The 21197-nt window shown below is 36.5% G+C and overlaps 1 protein-coding gene across 2 annotated transcripts in view; it reads right to left on the reverse strand.

The window, feature by feature from the left end:
* Mmrn1 (multimerin 1) overlaps nt 1-21197 on the reverse strand; it is a 47753-nt gene that overhangs the window by 11876 nt on the left and 14680 nt on the right. For both annotated transcript variants that reach the window (XM_035448451.1, XM_035448450.1), the window contains exons 3-6: nt 19058-19164; nt 8263-8376; nt 6623-6796; nt 1532-3487 (exon numbers count right to left, since the gene is read on the reverse strand). In XM_035448451.1, the coding sequence (XP_035304342.1) occupies nt 1532-3487; nt 6623-6796; nt 8263-8376; nt 19058-19164 (2351 nt within the window). The remainder of the gene's footprint in view (nt 1-1531; nt 3488-6622; nt 6797-8262; nt 8377-19057; nt 19165-21197) is intronic.

The raw sequence follows: 21197 nt of genomic DNA on the forward strand, positions 1-21197 counted from the left end.
GTTGAAAGGACCCCTTTCCTTAGAAAGTGAATTCATCAAAAGTGATTGCCACATTGCACTTGGAATTGAGCCAATGCCTCTATTGCCTTGGCAGTATTATTGTTGTCTTAACTGAGATACAATAAAGAAGTTTGAATTCTTAACCTTGAGAGAGAAGACTACATGCCTGGTGTTGGTGGTGAATGCCTTTAATCCCAGCACTTGGGAAGCAGAGACAGGCGGACTTCTGTGAGTTCGAGGCCATCCTGGTCTCCAGAGCGAATGCCAGGATAGGCTCCAAAGCTACACAGAGAAACCCTGTCTCAAAAAACAACAACAACAATAACAACAACAACAACAAAAACAAAAAAAGAGAGAGAAGACTACAAAATTTGATTGATAAATATATAAATAAATAAATACATAGGAAGGAATTTTATCAAGGCCCCACTAAAACAAAAACAAAAGTCAGAGCTGTGTTATTTCCTATCAGCTCCTCAATCAAATATTAAGTCAATCACTCAACTGAGAGCAGTCAGCAACATCTGTTGATGGTCCTGCTATTCTCTCATTACCCTGTTTCAAAACTGCAGAATGTGTTTCTCTCCTCTGCGAGTTCCTTCCATCAGGCTGTGAGCAGTGTGTTTCTCACAGGGATATACTGCAGTACATTTCTCCCAATGACCCCAGTAAATCACCTATTGCAATCTAATCCTGCCAGCAGAAGTAAATGCAGAAGGGTGAGTCATTTTGCTTTTCTTTCTTAAAGGTTTTAACTAAAGGCGAAACTTAGTGCTACAGTGAGGACCAGAATCAAGACTTGACTCTCATGTCCTCACTCTTTCCACTGCTCCTATTTTCTATTGACCACAACCTCACAACAGTTTTGAAGTCCCCTGTCAACCATCTCTCCTTACTTCTTACGCTCACTGTGTGGGCCCACATTTACTTAGTAAGGGCCTAACTTGTGTCCTAGTGTTAGTGTGTACGACAGACAATGCTTGGCATTGCATCAACTTCATATGTCTGCATTGTAACTTCACAACAGCCAAACCATTGCTCTGAACTTTCAAAGATATCTCACTACAAAATTGTATCTAAGTGTAGGTTTTTTTCTTCACATTCATGATTTTCTGTGGCCAACTCAAATCCAATTCCTGAATATTCCCTTAAGTCATTTGATAGAGATCCATTGAGTACTTATTTCATACTGTACCTAGTAAGGCACAAATTAATTTATGGTCTTTTTTTAAGAAACTTGGTGCATAATAAATTTCTTAACTAGCCATCTGTTGAGATGTTTTACAGGAAAAGTGTTTAATTGTTTTATAGTGGTCTGTTAGAAAGAGTTGAATCATGTAGACAGGGTGTCTATTAGAGTTTCCCTGCATATTGATACCTAACTCACATTCAATCCGATGCAATAGAGTGCATCCATCACCTTGCATTACCCTACTCTGCCTCTGGCCTGGCTATAAGAGTAGGATCTGCACCACAGCATGTAACCTATAGCATGAAAAAGGTTCAAAGTTGTCATTCAGTTCCAGCTTACCAGGATTTATGATGCTGTCTGTGTTTCTTTGTGTTCGGCCTATCAGGATGGTAGTCATGTTCACTGATTTCTTAAGTGCGTTGGGTTTCTTCTGCAATTTTACCTGCTTCTGAGGTTTGACCATATTTGCCAGACTGTCAGACAACAATCGATCAGCATGTGAAGTTAAATTAGATAGAGCAGCTTGAGTTTTTATCTTAACTATTGAGTCTACAAGTTCTGTGAGACTGTCTGGCAGGTGGCCTTTGGTCCACATGGGTAAGGGATCATCCTGCCCAACTGTACTTGAGGAAGCATTACAGCATGTAGAAAGCTCATGAACAGTTTTGTTAAGCAAAGAGAAACTCACTGAAAGATGGATGGATTTTGCTTCCAGTGCCTTAAATCTGGAATTTAACACCTTCAGTTGAAGATCAGCATCTCTCTCATTTGATACCATGCCACCTTTTTTAAATGAAATATAGTAAGGTATGAGTGTCTTGGTCACTTTAGATTCAATGCCTTGTAAACGAGTTTCAAACTCTTTGGCAATCTTTGTTGCTGAGAGTACATTTTCTTCTAAATAACCAATGTCTTTCTGACATTTGTTCACCTTGGAAGTGGTTTCATTGAACATTTGATAAATATTTTGAAAGTTTAATTGACTTAATTTCTTATCTTTGGAAGTAGTTGAAAGGGCTTTAGCAATTTGCAAAACAGAATTATACTTCTGATTGTCATTGACCAAAGTCTGAATAGAATCATTCAGACGCTGGAACTCAGAAATAAATGCCAAAATGGATTCTATATTTTGGTTACCCTCATGAAGCTTGAGATTATCTGTCAAAGTGCTCAAATCCTCCTTCAACACAAAGTTATCCTGAATGAAATCTATGGCATTGTTTATGACAGTCATTGTCTTATTTAGGCCATCTTCCATTTCCAAGACATGGTCACTGATGCTTCTTTCAAAGGCTTCGCTTTGGCTCTGCACTTCATTTCTGAGTAAGTTGTGCCTTTTTGTAAGTTCTTTAGTAAGAACATTCAGGCGGTTGATAGCACCAATCACGTTTTGTAGTTCTCTGCGTGTAACTGTGGTTTCCTTTGGTTCACGTATAACCTGCTGTCGAACTGACGACCTTTGCTCCAGCAAAGGCTGCAGGATCTCCATGTCATAGGTCAAATCATTGAGCTTCTCATTCATTTTATCCACCTTGATGTCCATGGGAAAGATAACCTCAGACAATGTTTGGTTTAACACATGTAGATTCTCCTCTGTGTCCTTAAGTTGAAATTTAAAGTCATGCCTGCATTTAGATAGCATTTCTTCACATTCTCCCCTGACTGATTTTTTCTCCATCTCCAAACGAATAGTGAGGTTGCTGATCTTGCTCTCTTGGGCATGCAAATCTCCCAACATCTGCAGCAACATCAGACCTTGCTTGCTTGCTGTCTCTTGTAGCATAGAGATATACTTCGTGGCATTACTGCTGTCTGATTCCTCAATGGCAACATTCTCTGTTCCTGATACTTGTTGAGCTGAGAACAGCTGTGAGTATGCTTCCTGCATTTTGGAGAGAGTTTCATTGAGGGATTGGTGGTACAGAACAAGTTGTGAGTGCTCCTCTCCTAAAGCTCCTTCCATTTGAGCCTGCTTTGCTTCTAGTTCCTTGACAGGCTTCTCACAGACCAAGGCCATTTCCTGCCTGACATTTGTGATGCTACTCTTTAAATCTGTGATGTCCTTCCATGTGGGTTGAATTTCTTGCATTAAAACAAACTTTTGCTGGGCTGTTACTGAAACCAAGGACTCATTCACTTGTAAAACTGCCTGTCTGGTACTTTCCAGGTCCTCTGATAGACTTGACACAGTCTTGAAGAGCTGGGCAATGGTTTCCTGCATGCCATCTTGGAAGGCCTTAAACTGTTCTTTTACTATATTCCTTAGTAGATCATCAATGGTTTTTGATTTTAGAGCTACAAAGAACAAGATAATAAATAGTAAACATACATATTTTTGAGTTAAAAAGACATAACTGTAAAGAGGCTAAAATTCTAAGACAAAGCACTAACTACAGGTACTAGTGAAAATAATTCTCCTCTACATATATTTATGACATTTGAAAATTTACTAGAATTCTTAAGAGATAATCACTCTCTTGACCACTAAATCTGACATGAAAAATGTATTACCATGTAGAACACACTAACACCACAAACCAATAGTTCCATAGGCAAAAGACAAAAGGGAACTGCTATTAATTTCAGTGACACAGACCACTCTACAGCAATCCTAGGTCTAGTTGTGAATGAAAATAAATCATACTGGGCTTTCTGTTTGAGTAAAATACCTGTTGTTAGTATATGACCAATTTGCCAAGTGTCTAGTAATTAGGTACAGCACTTACATTATGAACTCACGAATGCTAACAAATCACAAAGAAAAATTCAATAAGTTGAAGGGAAATATGCATATCTATAAAACGTAACAATGGCTTCTAATACCAAATAGTGAAATTAGTGAAACTCACAATAAAACAGGAATTTAAGATATGTTTATAACATGACATTAACCTTTGGTATAAAAAGTGGAAACTCGCCAATAGTGAACACTTAGGGTTTCCAGCATTCAAAACATTTTGAAAACATACTGAGGCTGTGTGAAACAGAGAGAGAGAATAAGAGAGGGAGAGGGAGAGAGAGAGAGAGAGAGAGAGAGAGAGAGAGAGAGAGAGAGAGAGAGAGGGAGGGAGGGAGGACTGTGGAAAGAAATGGGATGGGATGGGGTGGGGAGAGGTAGAAAAAGAAACTAAGTGGGAGGGAAAGGCCTGGATTATTTCAAATGACTTAAGTAGAAAGCAAATTTTTGAAAAATCTAAAATAAGACAAAACTAAAAACCAACCAACCAAACAAAAACACTCTCTACAGAAACAACCGGAAAAATAAAAGACACTTATAAAGTCTAGCTACAAATAATTGCAAATAGAAGAGATGTTCATTAAAATGTACAAAAAGCACATTGATTATCATATGAGATTTAAGTAAAAAAGGAATTTTAAAAATGAAAGTTGCGCACAGTGAACCATCATCACCCCAGCAGATACATCACTCATGTAGTCACTTCACCAAGCTGGGCTCCATGGTCTTGCATTTTTACAAAGCATTTAGCACACATGAAGACTCTCATAAAAATTATTGAAAAGGAGAACATTTAGAAGAATATGTCTTCCTTGAACATCTTGATATTAATTATTTTGGTATTAAAAAACCCTTTAAGCTATATTACTGGAAATATATTGTCTAAAGTTTAAGGTTGCTAAATACAGAAAGGCACAGAAGAATCAAAATCTAAAAACTATGAACTATCATTTATAACATGAAGTTACAGGTTAAGATATCTTTATTCAAGTAATACTGCTCAAGCACAAGTCAGAGAGTGCCCAGAGGCAGCAAGCTAAGGAGGCCAGAGAGAAGGGGCTCCCCATGTGTCTGCCACCCTTTAAGAATTCCCCTGCTGGACAGATGGCTCAGAGGTTAAGAGCACTGCTTGCTCTTCCAAAGGTTCTGAGTTCAATTCCCAGAAACCACATGGTGTCTCATAGCCATCTATAATGAGATCTGGTGCCCTCCTCTGGCCTGCAGAGATATATGCAAGCAAATACTATATACATAATAAATAAATCTAAAAAAAAAAAAAAAAAGAATTCCCCACGCATTATCCTGAACCTCCCCTGACCACTCCCTCATGCGCATAGCCAGGCACACCTATAGTGGCTCCTAGGAGGCGGGGCTACAGTGTCTCCCTACAATCTTTCACTAATACTTGGCAGAAAACTTTGAAAAAAAGGTAAATTAGAAATGTTTAAATAGCTACAATTGAGAGAATTTATACAAAAATAGCCCTTTCTTTTTATTCATTAACAAGCCAGAAGCATTGGCTAGCATTTTGTCAGTTACCCATCTATTTAACAACTATGTTGTAAATGTGTATCTATATCCTATACAGATAGTAAAATTCGGCAGCTTAAAATGTGAGGCAGTTGTAAGGCACTACTTCATAGTACAAATATGTCTGTACTTTCTAGAGACTAATTTAGCCATTTCTGGTTAGTTGAAATTATGTCCAATTCTCACAGCTTCCAAAATTTTATTATATACAATAAAATTTCTATACCTGTGAGGGTTAGTTCTTTGAATTTATAACTTCATATTAGTCACCCACAGTATTTTGAACACTGATAAGGAAAAATAAAATTTAAGCCTTATTGAGTTAGCTAGCTGCTAAAAATTGCTGAAAGATGTTTAATTCAATCTGACAAAATTTTTTGACATGATCAGAAGGTCAGAGTATGACTGACAAGCTGGAAATACTATGCATAGATAAGATCAGTATGGATCCTGCTGAAGGACATTAGGACAAATTAAAATGTATTTGGCTCCCTAGCTTTCATTCTTTAAGATATCCTTGGGAAAAATGATAGAGGAAATCTCCAAATTGTAGCACTATTTGAAAAGACACCAAGCAGAAAATCAGCTCAAAATCATGTTCATGACCGGGGTTTTTTTTTTTTTCCATATGCATTTCTACAACTCACTGATAAAGAAACATTCATTTAAGTTTCTGAGTTTACAAAAGTATGTCACCAGGCTTCATGTTAGTACCTGTGTAGGAAGGGTAGCTCTCCAAACTGTGCTTGACTTTATCTTATGTAACTTAAATGCCATTCTTTTGGTGTTATTGACATTTAGTCCTTTAAAGGCTTTACATTATGATACTGTTATAACATTCCCCCCTTTTATGTGCTCCTTTTTGCAACACTAAGGTCACTTTTTTTCTAACAATTGTGATGGACTTGTGGGCTCATTCTAACTAAATACAATTTATGCTATAACTAAGTATGAAGTGACAAACAAGTGAGTATTACAAAATATACTTTGATAAACAAGTTCCAATTGTTTTGAAGTTACATATTTTAAGTTGCCCCTTTAAAAATACCCATTTCTTTACTATCTCATCTGTGGCAAAGATCTAAAGTGACAGGAGAAAATGTCAGTGAGTAATGGGTTTTGTGTCTTAACTGAATGAATTTTTCCTTTTGTTTTACTTTTACCTTTTAGAAGAGATTGGAGTTGCTTGCCTTTGTCTTCACCGATTTTCCCTTCTAGGGAGAGGTATGCATTCCTCATGTCATCTGCAGCCAGAGAGACATTGTCAACCTTCTTTTGCAGAAGTGTCAGCTTCCTTGACTGCTGGCTCATTTGCTCTGCCAGTTTTTGAATCACAGCTGCATGTAGAAGAGAGAGATTTGGGAGCATTAAAATAGTAGACTTAACACCTGTCAAAATTTATGATGTATAAAGGAAATACAAGTACCATCATATTTGTGCTTATAGATTTGAAAATACAGGCTACATTTCAGTGGCAACATGAATGATGAAGTGACTTTAGGGGATACATTTCCAAAGTATTATAATATCTTTAATTTGTACATTTTAATGTTTTCTCATAATTTGTCTTTAAAAAATCTTAGACCTATCATCACATTCTGAATAAATAAAAATATCGAGATTGGAAAGCCAAAGTAATGGACTCTCTGCCACCCAGCTAATGGCTCATTTCTGCTCTTAAATTGTGTCCCAGAACTAAATGTATGCCATTTTACATATGCATGGCGTTGGAACTGTCCAAGTGTTTCATTGCTCACTGAAGTAGTCCTTGATGAGGGGCAGATCCCAATTTAGAGGGAGTCAATCTGTACAGTAACAATACTCACTACTCCTTTACATACACATTGTACTGATTCATAGACTTGCCAGTATTTTACAGATACCAAGTCATAATATAAGTTAAAGGACAATTTCTATATACATTGCCCAAATTCACATTTTAAAATTAATTCTTTGAATTATCACCCCTAAAAAACAGGTTTTACTATGGCATTTCCTATATATTTATCATTGTACTTCATTCATATTCAACTTTCATTACTGTCGTCATTCTTGTCAACATTCTCCTTTTATCCATCTTATAAATGTATGATATATATATATATATTATATGTATTTACACATTAATCCTATATGTGAATATATATAAACCTATGTTTCCCACATGAGAGAAAACACGATGTTTGTCTTTCTAAGCCTGGATTATTTCTCTTAGCATGATGATCTCTTGAGTTTTTAAAAAGAGATCCCCTTAAACATCATTTCTCAACTGAATTCCTTGCTTTGTTTACCAAAATCTATACCAAGCATTCTGTTGGAGAGATGCTATTGACACTATCCACCTTCGTTTTTGGGCTAAAGTTAAGCCTGAGATGGTGAAATACTGTATTAAGACAAAAAACACATCTCAGGCTGACTTTTGATCAGTACAAGGTCTTAGGTACATAACCATTTTCCTAAGTTATCAGCATGCCTTGGTGGTGTCTTATCAGCCAAAGCAGCCTTCCCAGCTCTTTTAACTTGGTCAAGGTGCTCTTTCTATATCAAACAAAAGCTGAGTTTAATTTTAGACAACTGTTCTGTTACCCCCTGGATGTGTGATTGCAGCATTTAGTCTCCTGGGCTTGTTCATGGATTTTTTTCCCCACTACTTTATATAAATCTTTCCCACCTGGAAACCTGAAACCTAATGCAGTTTCTCTAAACAATTAATAACCACACAAGAGTGTTGAGAAGTGTGTTGAACACTGAAATGGTGTTGATAATTATTGGGTTAAATGTGATAGTAGTTATAGTGTAAGACCTGGGTCTCCATAGTCTTGCTTCTGTTCTTGCTGGGGTTGCTGGGCTGTTCCTTGATCAACAGCGGTGTGACTTTCAGCCTGGTTACTGTGTGCCAGTTGTTGCTGTTCTTCAACTAGATAGAAGCAGAGAGAGTATAAAGTATTAGCATTGTAAGGGCCTCCAGGTTTCCAGTCCTGAGTGATAATGAGGCTGACATTCATTTTCCTGTGTACTGATGCATGGTGATGAATCTGACTGCAGAGCAAACTGTTCTGCCCCATTCATAGGACAGTGTAATGCCACATGCACTTGGAAAAAAATTTTGCTTTAGAAAAAAATGACTCAAAATTCATGTGGGTGAAAAATGGATGGAAGCCTTTGCAGATGCAGACTATGCAGCTGAGTGTACATTATAATCCATTATGGTAAAAGTGACAGCAGCCTTGTAAGTGGACTGATTTTCCAATAATGCATTTCCAACGAGTGACTGCTGGAAGGAGTGAAAGCTGTGTATTTGTTCCAGGTAGATACCAAATCAGCTATTTAACTAATAGTGCCATTTAAATGAGTTGTTCCAAGACTAAAAAATGGTTTCTGATAAACTAATGGTAAAACTTAAACAATCACAGGCATGTCTCCAAGGCAATCAACCCATAAAGTTAGTGACATTCCACAAAAATAGAAATCTTTATACCTATATTTAAGGAACACTATTTCTTACAAATTCAATAATTTAAATGTTTATATAATATTTCTCTGGGAAAAAATTTTGAAATGCTCATTTAAAATATTAAGCACTTCAATAATACATGTTTAAATTATAGACTTTGACTAAACAAGTTTATTCACTGGTGCCTGCACACAGACATGTGCGAATGCACATTTGATATCTAGCTGGATTTCTTTCCCTATGAAATTCTGTGCCTATAAAACTGCCATTGTGGTGCATATTAATAACCCCCATGATGTATATGTGGTCATGTTGACAATATTTAAGCTTTCTCAGTCCCTAAAACATGCCACAGGCTTGCCATTAATTTGGGTTTGTCTCAATTATTATGTTGAATTTTGCAGTGCTGTTCTTCAAGGACTTGGGCTAAATCAATGAATTTTAATTCGTTTAGAATTTGTTTTGATGACCTCTCCAACCGTAACTGATGAGTTATTTAGTGGAAGAAATTGATGCAGGCCTTGGAGAATACAGTGACTTGAGGTTAAGGTAGGGTGGGAAAAGATTTAATCTGTTATGCCCGAGCAGTAAGGTTCATATGGTCTGAATTCAAATGATTCATGCAAAGGTATCTCTGAAATGACAGTGCAACTTTCCTTCCATGGCTCTTCTGTAGGTTGGATAATAAAGTGTGTTTCTGACAACTTACATCTCTGGCCACTCAAGTGTGTAAGTAAAGAGTAAAGCAATGGTTCACAAATTGTAGTCTTTGTGGTGATCATGAACACATTCCTTGGGAAAATTTGAACCTATGGCTTCAGAACCCTACTCTGATTGAAGAAATTTCTTCATAGAGCAGCAATCTCTTTTTACCAAATTGATCACATGATTCTGATGCATACTAAAGCTGGTGAACCATTGGAGTAAAGCAGCAAATCAATCTTCCTCTTCCAGCCCACCTCATCAGGTTCCCTGCTTCTCTGAGCAGTGAGAAGTATCTAGACCATAAACTGAAGTACTGTTAACTCAAAGGGGAGTCACAGGGTTGCAGTGACCTTTCCATTTCCTTACTGCTTATTTTCTGGAGTTAGACCATAGGAAGAAAAAGCACTAGTGCGTTTAAAAGTGAGTTGGGTGGTATATTGGAGGCAAAGCATAGTCAGAATGGCCGGTGCCATGGCAGTGTGACACGGGATAATGACAATGGAAACTTTGTCATTTTATCAGCTTTTTATTCATACCACATATCTTTATTGTTGCTTTGTGCTGTTTTAGAATACTGTTGGCTTTTTGTTTCTTTAATTTTATTATAGATGGAAACTAGATGTCTCTCTTGATATGGAAACAGTAAAATATTCCTGCCTTTCCAATTCTTCCCCTAGGACCACAATTCATTGGACATATGCTGGGCAATTGGGCACATGTGTATTTTAAATTTTTAAGTCTTTAGGTGATTTTGATTCATGACTCTGGTTAGTTTCACTAATTTAGAAAACAATTGAAAGGGTTTCCACATCTAGTACAATTTATTGATGCAAGGCAGAATTTTTTTCTCGTTTTTATGGTAAAATTGAAATACAAAAGTTCTTATTCATGGATTCTTAAATAGGATCTCACTTGTGACCAGAACATGTTTTAGAAGCATGATGTATTACCAATCTAACAAGTGAAAATCATGTGTCCATCATTCCATAAAGAAGTTGGCCATTAAAAAAAAAGTGCCATTGGCAGGATCTGCTCACAATCTCTCAGCTCCCTCATGTATACATTATCATTCTCTCTCTGGTTCAGACAATAGGGCTGAACACATGGGTTGTGGAACATGAAAGTTGCTTTTGCTGTCTCCCCAGCAGTCACATCTAAAAGTCTGCTGATTTGCTCAAAATTCCTCAGAAGGAAACTCCTTCCCATTCTAAAGCTACGCTGTCCATCTATCTTCATTCCTACCCACCTGTATGCATCTTCTCCATTCCAGATTCCAGTCAGGATGAATCAATGTGGCTTGTCAATTGTCAAAATATTGAGCCATGTCTTTCAGCAAGTACATAATAATACCATACAACAACTAGCATAATTAATCTTAAAATTATGATATTAAATTATTTCAAGTTAATTGTGTACATGTGACAAAAGATAATCTTCAGGATAAATGATGAATGCAATTCCAGCTCAGCACTATCTGAAAACTATTTCATATGTCACATAATATAATAATTCTAAAACAGGGATATCATGGCATTTCAATTTTATGCTACTACTTTGTGGAATAAATACCTGATGAAATGAAAAAAATGTTTAGGAAACCAAAGGTCAATTAAATAAAAATTGAAATATTATTAATGAAATAAATATCTTTCATATGTAAATACTTTTAGAAGTTAAATAAAATGAAAAAGTCATAAATTTGACTATAGTTAATAGTTTTATCTCAGGAAACTAGAAGGAAAAACATTTAATATTACTAATAATATAGTCATACATAGGAACACTGAAGAAAAAATATTCTATGAATTGTGATTGTGAAAATGTGGCCAAGCCAGGTGGTGTACAGCTGTAATTAATCCAAATGCTTGATAGGATAAGGCAGGAAGATTGCCAAGAGTTCCAGGCCTTCCTGAGCTAAAGAGAAACTCTGTCTATAACAAACAAATAAAACAGCACTGGCATGAAACAAAGAAAAAGAGAATATACTAAATTCTCCAGACAAATAGAGCAATAGAACCAGATGACAAAATCAGCCTAGAGACCCAGACACAGCTTCAGAGTGAATCCTGCAACTGTCAATCACCATATTCAGACATCTTAGTCTGAGACAAGATAAATATGATGGCAGCAAGCATTTGAGCATAGCTGTACTGGGTTGAAATATGTGCACCACATTTCCTATAATGTAGCAAACACATGACAGTCTAAATACAGAAAAGGGACAAAAAGTCAGAGAGAGCTTATGCTACAGATTCCAACATGAAACACTGCAAGGATGCTTGGGCTTCATTGGTAATCTTTGGGACCAAGGTTAAGAAGGCATTTTGTAAATTACTCTCCTTGTAAGTAATTTCATATCTATCTATCTATCTATCTATCTATCTATCTATCTATCTATCTATCTACATATATATATATACATATATATGATAGGAAAACATCTATATTTGAAACAGATGCTATCTGAAACACATTTCTGAAATATTCACACATCTATTATTTGAAACCAAATATAATGTGACCAGTTGCTTGAGAAAATGAAGCCTTGTCTAATAAATTAAATGCAAGCAACACAGCTATAACATTAATAAATGTTCCTTCATTTGTGTTGCCACAACTATGACTAAATGGTGCTTACACAGCTGTAACAAGTAACTACATTTGGGATTCCTCTGGGAATTTTCATGATTTAACTGTCAAGGAAGATGGGCAGCTTTTAAAAGCACACAGATTTTATATGTTGCAAAACACAGATGTCACCAATTTTCTTTCAGTACAACCCAGAAAAGCAGGACATCCAGAGTATCAACACTGATAGACATTACACATTTACAGAGACACAGAGTCACACAATGACTCTGGAACTCCATGGGAATTCTTCAGAGAAAGTCAGAGCAGCATTTTTCTGAAAGGGACATTTTCTTAGTATCATTTATGTCTAAAGAAAAAGCATGTCAGTACCCAGGAGACACCAGTAAGTTTATCAGGGATTACCACAGTATGAGTGGCTTATGTTTATGATGTCTGTGACTTGGCCTGGGTCTATATTTATTATGGGTAATAAGTGTGTTAATTTAGGAAAACATGTAATGTATTCTTACTATAGGCTATATGATATATTATTTATGATTTAATAAAGCTTGCCTGAAGATTCAGAAAAGCAAAGTCACCCTCAAGCTATAGAGATCAGGGAGTGGTGATATACACCTTTAATCCCAGCAGCCAGAAGCTAGGAGGTGGTAGTACACACTTTTAATCCTAGGACTCAGGATTAAGAGACAGACAGATCTGCACAAGAGTGAATCAGTCTAAAAGATAATTATAGCTCACACTTTTAGTCCCAACATTATATAACATAGAAGCAAGATCTTAGAGAGAATTAATTCTCCAGCCACACTGAGGAGAGGCAGAAGTTTGAGACTTGGTGAAGAGCTTGTGCCTGGACTAGCCCTTTCAGCTGAGCTAGAGGTGAGAGCTAGTGGCCACCTTCTTTGTTTCCCTGAGCTTCAGCTTGAAGTTTGAACACCAATAGCAGTCTCTGGGTGGTGAATTTTTTGTGTTACAATAGTCTACATATAAGTATTACTGAAATAGTGGGAAAATGGTTGAACATTACTGTTGTCCCTTTCCATAGCTCTTATGTCCACAGTTTCAATATATTTTGCTAAAGGTTTTGTTTAGACAGTCAAGCTTTGTTTCAAATACTGTTACTGCATTCTAATAAAATTAAACCTGTTCATTTTATTGCTTATAATGTATGGCATGCTGTATACTTAATGAGATTATAAAATTATCTTTCACTTAGCATCTTGCTAGGACTGGGAAGTTGGGCGTCTCGTCTCTGATACAGATACATGTAAGTGATACACACACACACACTGTCATGGTCACTACTCTGTGGCTGTGAAGGTATACCATGACCAAAGCAACTCACAAAAGAGAGCATTTAATTCGGGGCTTGCTCACAATTTCACAGGTTAGTTTATTATCATAATGGTGGGGAGCATGGTGGTACATATGGCTCTGGAGAAGTATATGAGAGCATTACATCCAGATCCCTAGGCAGAGAGATGAGAGAGAGAGAGAGAGAGAGAGAGAGAGAGAGAGAGAGAGAGAGAGAGAGAGAGAGAGAGAGGAGAGAGACTGGGGTCTGGCCTGGGCTTTTGAAACCTAACCTAAAAGCCCACTCTCACTGACAGACTTCATTCAACAAGCCACACCTCATAATCCTTCTAATCCTTCCACTTCCTGATGACTAAGCATTCAAATATGTGAGTCTATGTGGGCCACTCTTATTCAAACCACTATATCCACTCTATATGGTGGAGGGGGTTTGTTTGAGATTTGAGTAGAAAGACTTTTTCTAGCACCAAAGTTGTCTCTGTACTACCCAGATCAGACCAACCCTACATATTCAGGAAGTAAGAATCCCAGCTATGGGGTAAACTGGGGAACAGAAAGGAAGATAACACTGAACACTGGAGTCCAATTTTCTATTGACCTTAGGTTAAAAACAATCATAAAATCTTATTCATGAGGCCTGAAAGTAGGGTTTTGTGTTCTAAACAGAGAAATAGACAGTGATGGACTAGAGGAACCAGAAGTGTTGAAACAGAAACTAAGGGGCACAAGGACAAACCTTTTTCAGTTAGGGACAAGTGGAAGAGGAAAGGAAGCTGTCAGGGCCAGTGAAGAGGTTTCTCCTACAGGCACTTGCCACAAGCCTGACCACACAGTCACCTTACCTTTATCCCCAGAACAAAGGACAATACATAAAGCTATCAAGCAAAAGTCTTTAGTTTCTTAACCAATTTTACTCTTGGAAGAAGACCTCTATGGTATAGTATTAAATCTCTTTTTTTTTTTTTAAAAAAAAAAACATTTTGGTGAAGTTTTAAAAAGACTGATAGGAAGAAAAATCCAATTGAGTGATAAATTTCAAATGTCCTTATACATGTGTACACCCACATGAACTAGATGAGAAAATTGTCCTCTGAATTGCAGGGGGTAAACTACACTCAATGATCATTGGGATCTAGTGGTCACATGCATCTCTCTGCTCTGGAATTCATTTGCTGAGCTCCCTGCCAAGGCTGTTTAAAACCTCACAATGCCTGTTTTACAAATTCAATCATTTGTGCTATCTTTTTCTGGCTGTGTTTGTCAACCAGAGTTCAATACTTCCATTCATCCCAATTTATATCCTAGGATTTTGACCGGCAGCTGCAGAGAGCTGATAGGATCTCTGACAGTCTGCTACTCCTCTGTGTTGATGAGCCTGGTTGATCAATGCTCTTTAATTTTTTTCATTTAGCCATCTTTCTGTCTCCCCAGATGTATGCTCTTCAACAAGGACTGTGAAGTTTCCCCAGCAATCTGTCTTCCCTTTTACACCAACACAGACTAATTGGTTCCATGGAGTACAGATTTCTAGGTCTCTTCCCCTTGTCCTCTTTACATTACAGAAGCAGCTACAGAGTTGCTAACTGAAGCCAGCAGACAACTGTGAAGACCTTTGCGTACTTAGTTTTGAAAATCAACCTCAGATTTTATTTGTGCTCCTTTGGCCTTATGTTTCTTTCTACAATACAAACTCTGCCACTGGTGATAAAGGACTCGGAAATAAGGTCAGCAGATGTCAAGAGCAACAGCTTTCTTATTAGGTGTTTTTATTTTTTCTCTTTAATTAGACAGATTTTATTTGCAAGCTGTTATTTTTTCTTTTAGATTTTTTTTTCTTGAGCCATTTGAGCCATATGGAGGAAGTCATTAATGTCAAGTCATAAGGAGGATGCTCTCTTTCCTGCTTGCTGCCAGAAAGCCTTCCTGCGTGGCTTGACAAGACACTTCTAGCTGACCCTGCAGCATCAGGTAAACTGGCAGGTGGATGCTCAATGTGCTCATGAAGATGCCCTAGGTAAGCTGAAATGGGCGGCTTGGAGTACTAAGTTTCTGAGAGTCAATGTCCTTTAGCCAAATCCTGCATAATGTTACACAGCAAGTAACTCACAGAATATACCATGCTTCCTAAGACAGAAAACAATGAAGTATGCTGAGGAAAACACAAGTTTTTCATTCAAATAGTATAACATTCAACACCATGAATTTAGAATGTATTTTAAAATATTTTACCACAGAAACCACATATTTAAAATGCTAGTTCAAGCAGTTTTATAACGGGTTGAACTTTCTCACATTTGCAAAATAAAATATTTGTCATATGTTTACAATGTACCATAAGGGATCAGTTTACTCCATATCTGCACATATCTTTTCAGTATTCATAATATCTGTGACAGATATTTTAAAATGTAATTTTATAGATTTTGTTTTAGAAAGTCTGTGTGAACTCTAATGTTTAACAGATTTGCAAAAGGATCCTATCTAAACCAACATCAATTGAAGAAAAATTACTTTCTTTTGTGATGTAATAGAAAATCATAATTGCCTTGTTCCACTTCAGAATATTTTAGAGACATCTACTGGAGAGGCACGGAATTGCAAATTTTATCTCATAGGTATAAGTGGCATGTTACTACACTACAGACATTTAAAAAGTCTCTAATATTATACTGTAAAATAAAGTAAGTTTCTTCCTACAGAGAAACAAGAAAATATTTGTGAGCAAGTTCAGAAAGCATAATCATATGGAAACTATTGTTTGATGCTGGGCCTAATATTTGTTCCCCACCCCTAAAGTTCCAGTCATGTAATTTTTTTAAAAAAAGACTCCTTTTGAAGCTACCACTAAAATCCAGAACAGATGAGCATGTTGGAATAACAGCTGGGAAGAAATGCCCAATGGGTTTGGTGCTCAGCATCTCTTGCTGACACCCAGAGAATGATTTTCAGAAGGAAGAAGAGGAAGGGCTGGGAAGAGGTGGGTACTCTGGGGGAAGCATAAGGAGGACAGTCCAGCTGCCAACAGACTTACTGATATTAATCTTATGTTTAAACCATTTCTCTACTGCAATCAAATTAAAAGGAAATTATCACATTTACATTATGAAATTAATTTTGTTTCTGGAGATGAACCTAATTTGGGAAGCAGAGATTTATGAACTGTATGTGGTACTTTACACATGTTTTGAATAAATAATCCAGTGTCACTTCGAGGGATAAGCCCTGAGGTAATTGCGATTGTACCTACATAATCAAGTGTCTACATAACCAAACTGTAGAGGCATCAGCAGAGGTTTAAAGAATGGATCAGCCAGATTGATCATTCTTGCCTTGTTTGAGGCAGGCGGCCACATGGTACAACACAGGCAATGGTGTCAAACTTTCTATTCTTTTGGGGACTTGATCCACCATATAAAAATGAAAGGCTGGTGCCATATTTATTAAGTGTAATGGGTGAGGGGACAGCTTGGGATGTTATTAGGTAGGTGTCAGAATGGGAAAATGTGAAGGAAAAAATAAACCAGGAGAGAGCTAGTTAACAATGGCTCAGGGGAAGCATGAGGCAGTGGCTCTTGATGCTACCAGTATCAATTGTACTCATAAAAAATGCAAGTGCTCAGTGGACTGCAATGAAAGTAAGAGACGAATAGCCAGGATTCTGTCTGAGCAATATGACATTTTTTGAATCAAAGCTGTATTAGAATTCACTGTAGGACAATTTGAAATAATAGGGCAAACCTGCCACCCTCACCTTATTCCCCATAGGTTTCTATTGGAAAGATGCCTCCCCATAACAGAATAATCAACACACACAGGCCTTTTGTGTAGCTTTGATTAGGTGACTATGACAGGAGGTCATATTGAAGCTTTTTTGAGACTTTTTTTTGCTAACATGTATTGAAATAGAAAACTGCAAATCTAATATTAAAGATACCCATAGGTGACTTTTAGGAAGAATTTGAGGTGCCATTAACTACAGAATATAAACCACTTACATTTAAACACTTGGTAATCCAAAAGAAGCCAATGCCAGTATAAATAGATATTGAAATTATGAATTTGCTTTGTTTCTTCTGGAACTCATCCTGGAGTTTGGTAGCTTCTCTCCCATCTACATGCATGAGTCTGCCACAATGATTAAGACTCTATTAGCAAGTACGGGAGCTGGACGTGGGGCAGGCAGAGCTCTCAGCAGTTGGGCCTAGGACATGCTTTGACATATTGCTTTGTTCCCTGCCACCTGCCGTCAGCCATTCTGTGCAATGGGGTGTGTAATGACAGCCTGCATTCTGAGAAGACACTTTGCAAACCAACACTTTATTCTTTAAAAAAATAAGCATCAGATTAATATTCTCTAAATACCTTTCAAAAGGAAGAAAAGTAAAGACTTTAAGCATAATTCCAAATATTGTCAAGAGTCTTAGATAACATAAAAATGTGGGTAAGGAATAAATGCCCTATAGCAGCATGAATACATTTGCACACCTTATGAAAATGAATTATTTGAAAGCAGTAACATATTTGTTATTTTTCAAATATTTTGTACCACCTCATTTCCAAATATTTTCAGTGTGGGTAATGTTTTCTGTAAAAGTTTTATTTTACCAAATTACAAGGTAAAACATTCCTGGTACCATCTGAAAATGTGATGGATTTTATGTTATCTGAGAAACCTAAACCAGGCCCAGAGAAAACAGCAGTGTGGAAGATTTACCCACAGATCCTCACTGCATGGGCTGGCTAGCCATGAATAATATCCCCGACTAAACTGCATGATTCTTAGAGCTCCTGTATATGATTTTCTGTTTCTTAATGTGACTCATAATGGTTTCGCCACAGTTACATTAATTTTTAATCACCATCTCCTACACTGTTGATTGAATTCTCCACCACTGCTAATGGCCTTTCTTGTAATATTCATTCACCTAAAATATGAATGCAGATGTCACATCTTATTTTTCAAAGAAAATCTGTTTAAAGCTGAAAGCAAAGGAATAGTTGCATGGCTATTAGGCCACAGGAGGTAACCATGTGTTTGGTCAGCCTTCCACCAGAAAATCTTTAAAATCTCAGCTTAAAAAATAATGGTTCCTTTAAGATGAAAAAAAAACTAATTTTTTATAGGTTACACGGTATATTCTTTAACATGGACTGTCATTCACTGCCCCACATTATATCAAGTATTTGAACTGGGACAAAACCAGTGTGTCGTATAATTATTTTATGTGGGTTATTTCTCATCATATTTATTTATAGTATAAAATGAGAATTTACAATAATATCTCAGGAAGGCATGTCATTGTAGTTTTAGTTAATAATGAGTAATACAGTGAATTCTTCCTCATTTCCTAAAACCAACACAAGGATGAGAGGGACAGTGAAGGGACAGATTATGAGACTGTGGTGACTTAGGAAATTTTAAAGTAGCAGCAGGCCTAACATCTGGCTTCTTAGCAAGTTTCCTAGGTGCACAATTGGTCCATTCAATTGTGTATTTCTCAGAATTCGTTATTATGATGTTATTATTGGCATATACCTTTGAGCTGACAGTTTGGCCCTATGTATCCAGGACAGCATCTCCATTCTAATGAGGTGACAATCTTATGCTGCATCTTATAGACAGCATTGGATGTCTTCTGAGATCTGTAGAGGAAGACAATTGATGCAAAATTATTTGTTTCATGTTAAGATAGAATCAGGAGTTATAAATATAAAATACCTAGAATAAATCCTGAAATGTGATAACTGCTTACTCTTGGTACTATTACAAAATCATAAACATATCATCAGTATTATATTCAAACTAGCCAACAGGATTTCTTTGAATATGCAACAAAAAGCTTGAGTCATTTTACTACTGGTATTTTTAAATTAATATCCATCATTGTATTTTCTAATGATAAGATAGTTTTTCTTTGCATAATGTTTTCTGGCTAGATCAGTGTTAGAAGTTATTTTAATTCTAATATTATGCTTTAAAGCTGAGGAGCACAAATAATAGAGAGACAAGTTAACTTGTTCAAATGACCATATCTAAAACTAATGGAATTGGAATTTTAACCTGGATTGTATGAGATAGGCTTATGCTATGGGAATTTGTCACAGTCAGACCTAGTGACCTGCTCAAGGGTTGTGTGCGGAGGAACTGAATTAGTCAGGTTTCTGCTTCTGTTGTAACCTGACATATAGGTCATTATATCAGAGGTTATTCTGCAATAGCAGAATGAGCTATAAGATTTTTTCCAGTCCCAAAAGCATGCTAAGTCATTCATCTTTGTCTACTTCAATGTCATATTCATTAAATTATTCTGTTGGAGGGAATATCATCTCTAGCCCAACTGCTAAAGCTAAGTAAGGAACGAAGACAGAATTTATTTAGTTTGTGGGATTGAATCTAGAACTTAAAACTTTGTTGAACCATGCTAGAGGGTCAGTGTTTCTGCTTTGGCAAACCGAGTGTCTGCTGCATGAAATGTTGATACAATAAAGGAAATACAGGCATCTATTGTATAAATACTGAAATTGTGAATGAATGTAAAGACCCATTCAAATGGAAACAAAGACAAGCGATAGGAATAAGGATAAAGTAGCTGGGTTTGAGGAAAGAGTAAAGATCAGGGGAGAAACTCACCTTGGACCCAGAAGAACGATATTATAACGGTTTACTGTGGTAATATTTTCATTACTGAAGAATTAACAATGTGTTCCTTGTGCCTTCCTTGACAAGAAAATTGTTACAAAGGGAATAACAGCTGAAAGCAGGGTCAGAGATTAGCTCTCTCAGATCCCTAAAATGTACTCAGTTCTCTGGACCATGAATCCAAGTCCTCAAGGGACACAGAAACACCTGGATTTTATGTGTCCTTATTGTGCATTGTTCCAGATTGCTGATGCATCAGATTCATTTCCTAGGTTATTTGTATGATAATTTGTGTAGCATTAGTCTCAGAGCTTGAATAGCAAAGCTAGTTTTTTTTTTTTTTTTTGCAGGCTCTTTATGAACATCTCTAGTTAACTTACAGTTACTATGTGGACTCAGAGACTTTGTCAAGAACTCAGCCTTACATTATTTTATGAGAATGTTATATGTGTGTATGTACATACATATAATGTATATATAATACACTTTTATGTGTAATGAGCAACATGGTCACTAATATATACATAATATAATCATATATTTAATGAAAATCAGTGTCAGTAACATAATGTATACATAATATAATATATACATATGTGTATTGGACAGTATGGTCACTAAGACATTTTAAGAAGAGCTGCTTTCCCATGAACAATCACAGGTAATGGCTTTCTATATTTAGAATACAAGCCAAGTTATATATGGGCTTTTACATAAAACAAAAAAAATTGTTAATAAATCTTTGAAGTTATCTATGCCTTTTTATAAGCATATAAACCCAGGCTTTTTTCATTAGGTCACTAATATAATAGTAACTATGGAACAAGAAGATTAACACTCCCTAAGCACTCACAGGGTGCTCGGCAGTAGGCTGAATGCATGAATGCATTGGCTCACAAGATTCTGAAAGCAAATATGCAACCCAAGTATTATTAGTAACCATATCTTAATTTATTAAAAGTCATGTATACAATCTAATATAAGGGGTCTGATTAGCCATACAGTGCTTGGGATGGCTATTTTATGTATTTCCAGT

Source organism: Cricetulus griseus, chromosome 8, assembly GCF_003668045.3.
Source record: "Cricetulus griseus strain 17A/GY chromosome 8, alternate assembly CriGri-PICRH-1.0, whole genome shotgun sequence".
NCBI lineage: Eukaryota > Metazoa > Chordata > Mammalia > Rodentia > Cricetidae > Cricetulus > Cricetulus griseus.